The 2,470-nt window shown below is 34.9% G+C and overlaps 1 protein-coding gene across 1 annotated transcript; it reads left to right on the top strand.

Moving 5' to 3' along the window:
* Window positions 1-6: 6 nt before the first annotated feature.
* LOC107846080 (heavy metal-associated isoprenylated plant protein 3) lies at window positions 7-2,464 on the top strand (the record flags this gene model as incomplete). The annotated part of the gene is made up of 4 exons (XM_047405491.1): window positions 7-39; window positions 971-1,216; window positions 1,795-1,933; window positions 2,309-2,464. Coding segments are annotated over exons 2-4 (532 nt in total), but the record flags the coding sequence as incomplete, so codon positions are not given.
* Window positions 2,465-2,470: the final 6 nt, after the last annotated feature.

Raw genomic sequence — 2,470 nt, 5'->3', positions numbered from 1 at the left:
ATCATTCTTGTTTGCAAATTACTCTTAGCATTCGAACAGGTAAAATATAGTTGTTAATATTTGATTTGAAGATAGAAACATTTATCTTCTCAAAATAATGTCTGCATAATTAATATCAGCATTATTAATACACCTTAGATGGTTATCCGAAGAAGACATTTGAGTATATGGGAACCTTATTTTGCCGATAAGGATATTATCATAAAAGGGGAATAATTAGGACATCATGTAACGGTGATGCCATGGCATACCTCTAAGGGGGTATACCAACTTATGGAAACTCCAATTCTTGCGGCAAACTTGAATCGGAGGCTTGGCCACTGAGTTAAGGGCGGACTCAGTGGTACGACCCTTACGTGGTGATTAGCTAAAGTGGTAGCACGATTTATAGATTTAGGGTATTTAGAAGAAGATGTGATTAGTTATGATAATTAGAACTTAGTTGAAAGAGGGAAGAACTCGTGATGTGTACTCAGTGTAGTGGAAAAATTAATCTTAGATTGTATCCCTAAAGGGGTAGTGTCTTCATATTATAACTATCACGAGAGTTCGGCGTTTATGTGTATGGTGATACCCCATTGTGCTGAGTGTTGTGTTTGTAGATTTAATGGGTAAAATAAAGCGTAATTATGGTAGAGACTTTGTCAAGGTTATTATAATTTGTAAATACCTATTATTATTTCCATAATCACATACTAGAACTGCTAATGTGCTTCTTCAAGGAAATCTGCCACTACACATTACGCTATAATACACATTGGATCAATAAATTCTTAAAGCCACCATTAATTTAATTTCCTAAACTATTATTACAAGAAATTAATTTACCAGAATGTAGAGAATCATTCAACCTCTTAATCAATTCTTCACAATTCTAAAACAAATTCAATTCATCATGTAAAAAAATGAGCTTACATTTATTTTGAGTCCCTCACAACCATTTTTGTGGTTCCTTTGTTTTGCTTTGTAGATTTCAGAAATGATCGAGATTGTCTTAGCAGTTTGTAGTGTAGTTGGTGGTGCATTTCTGAATGTTCTCTTTGAAGAAGCAGCTGATCTGCTCAAGATGTTTCTGAAGAATAAGCAGTTGAAGAAGCATTGTCTTCAGATTGTGCAGAGTGATGCAGAGAATAAGCAGGCATCAAATCAACATGTGAGAAAGCGGCTTAAGGTGGAAGGTCAACTTCGAAATCTTGCACAAACAAGCGACCAGCAAGTAAGTTACCTCAACCTGAGCTTGAGTGATGATTATTTTCTTAACATAAAGGAGAAGTTGGAAGACACCATTTGAAACATTGGAGTTGTTGGAAAAGCAAATCGGTCGCCTTGGCTTACAGAAGCATTTAGATTCGAGTAAAAAAAATAGAAATTAGAACACCTTCAACTTCTGTGGTTGAATCTGATGTCTTTGGTAGGCAGAATGAAATAGAGCGATTGATTGACTGCTTAACGTCTAATCTAGATTCACGTCACAAAAGTTGGTAACCCACGTTACAACATGACCAATCCAGATTTGGGCAAGGAAATAGGTACCCCAAATTGAAGCCCGACTAATTCGAATTCACGTCAGAAGTCCCACTATGAAAGTAAAGCCACCTTACCACGTTACTGAACCATTTTTCAATTTGTGCGTGTTTAGGGGCCATTGCTCGATTTGCTTACTAAGGTTTTTTGTTTAATGAACCATTTTTCAATTTGTGCATCTCATTATTCTGCAGTGGACAATGCTCATTTTTTTTACTAGTGTATTTGGTTACTGAACCATTTCTTGATTTTTTTTTTTCTTATTTGTAGAAGAATGAAGGAGGAGAAAAGAAGAAAGAAGGAGGAGAAGAGAATAAGAAGGATGGAGGAAACTTAAGTGTTGTTTTGAAATCATGTAATTGTGAAGGATGTGCTACAAAAGTTGTCAAAGCCATTTCAAGTGTTGGAGGTATACTATACACTATAAATTGAATGATATTTTTTTTTTGTTGTTGTTCTCTTTGGTAATGTTGTGTTTCAATTTCTGCATTTTTGCTTCCACTGAACAAAAAATTGGAGTTGTTTGGCCATGAAAACTTATTGGAGTCTGTTTTTTGAATATTTGTGAGTAATTTGGAGCCAAAAAAAATGAAAACATCTTTACGGTGAATTCAGAAAATTTCAAAATTGCGGAGTTTTTTGGTCAAATATATTTTTTGGAATTTGAAGAAAAATTGTTGTCAATATTATTGCATTTTGCTTTAATTGAACAAAAACCAATAAACCTCCTTTTACGTTTTCTTCTCCTTTTCAATTTCTTAGTATTGATTGTATGTTCATATAGGTGTGGAGAAAGTTATGCGTGATGAGGATTCGAAGAAACTAACTGTGATTGGAAAAGTTGATCCGGTGATGTTACAAGAGAAAGTTGAATGGGAAACACACAAGAAAGTTGAACTTGTCTCTCCGATACCGAAAACGGACGGTAAGGGAAAAGGAGGTGGCG

Source organism: Capsicum annuum, unplaced genomic scaffold, assembly GCF_002878395.1.
Source record: "Capsicum annuum cultivar UCD-10X-F1 unplaced genomic scaffold, UCD10Xv1.1 ctg79119, whole genome shotgun sequence".
NCBI classification, from domain to species: domain Eukaryota; kingdom Viridiplantae; phylum Streptophyta; class Magnoliopsida; order Solanales; family Solanaceae; genus Capsicum; species Capsicum annuum.
This window is presented reverse-complemented; position numbering and strand designations above follow the sequence as displayed.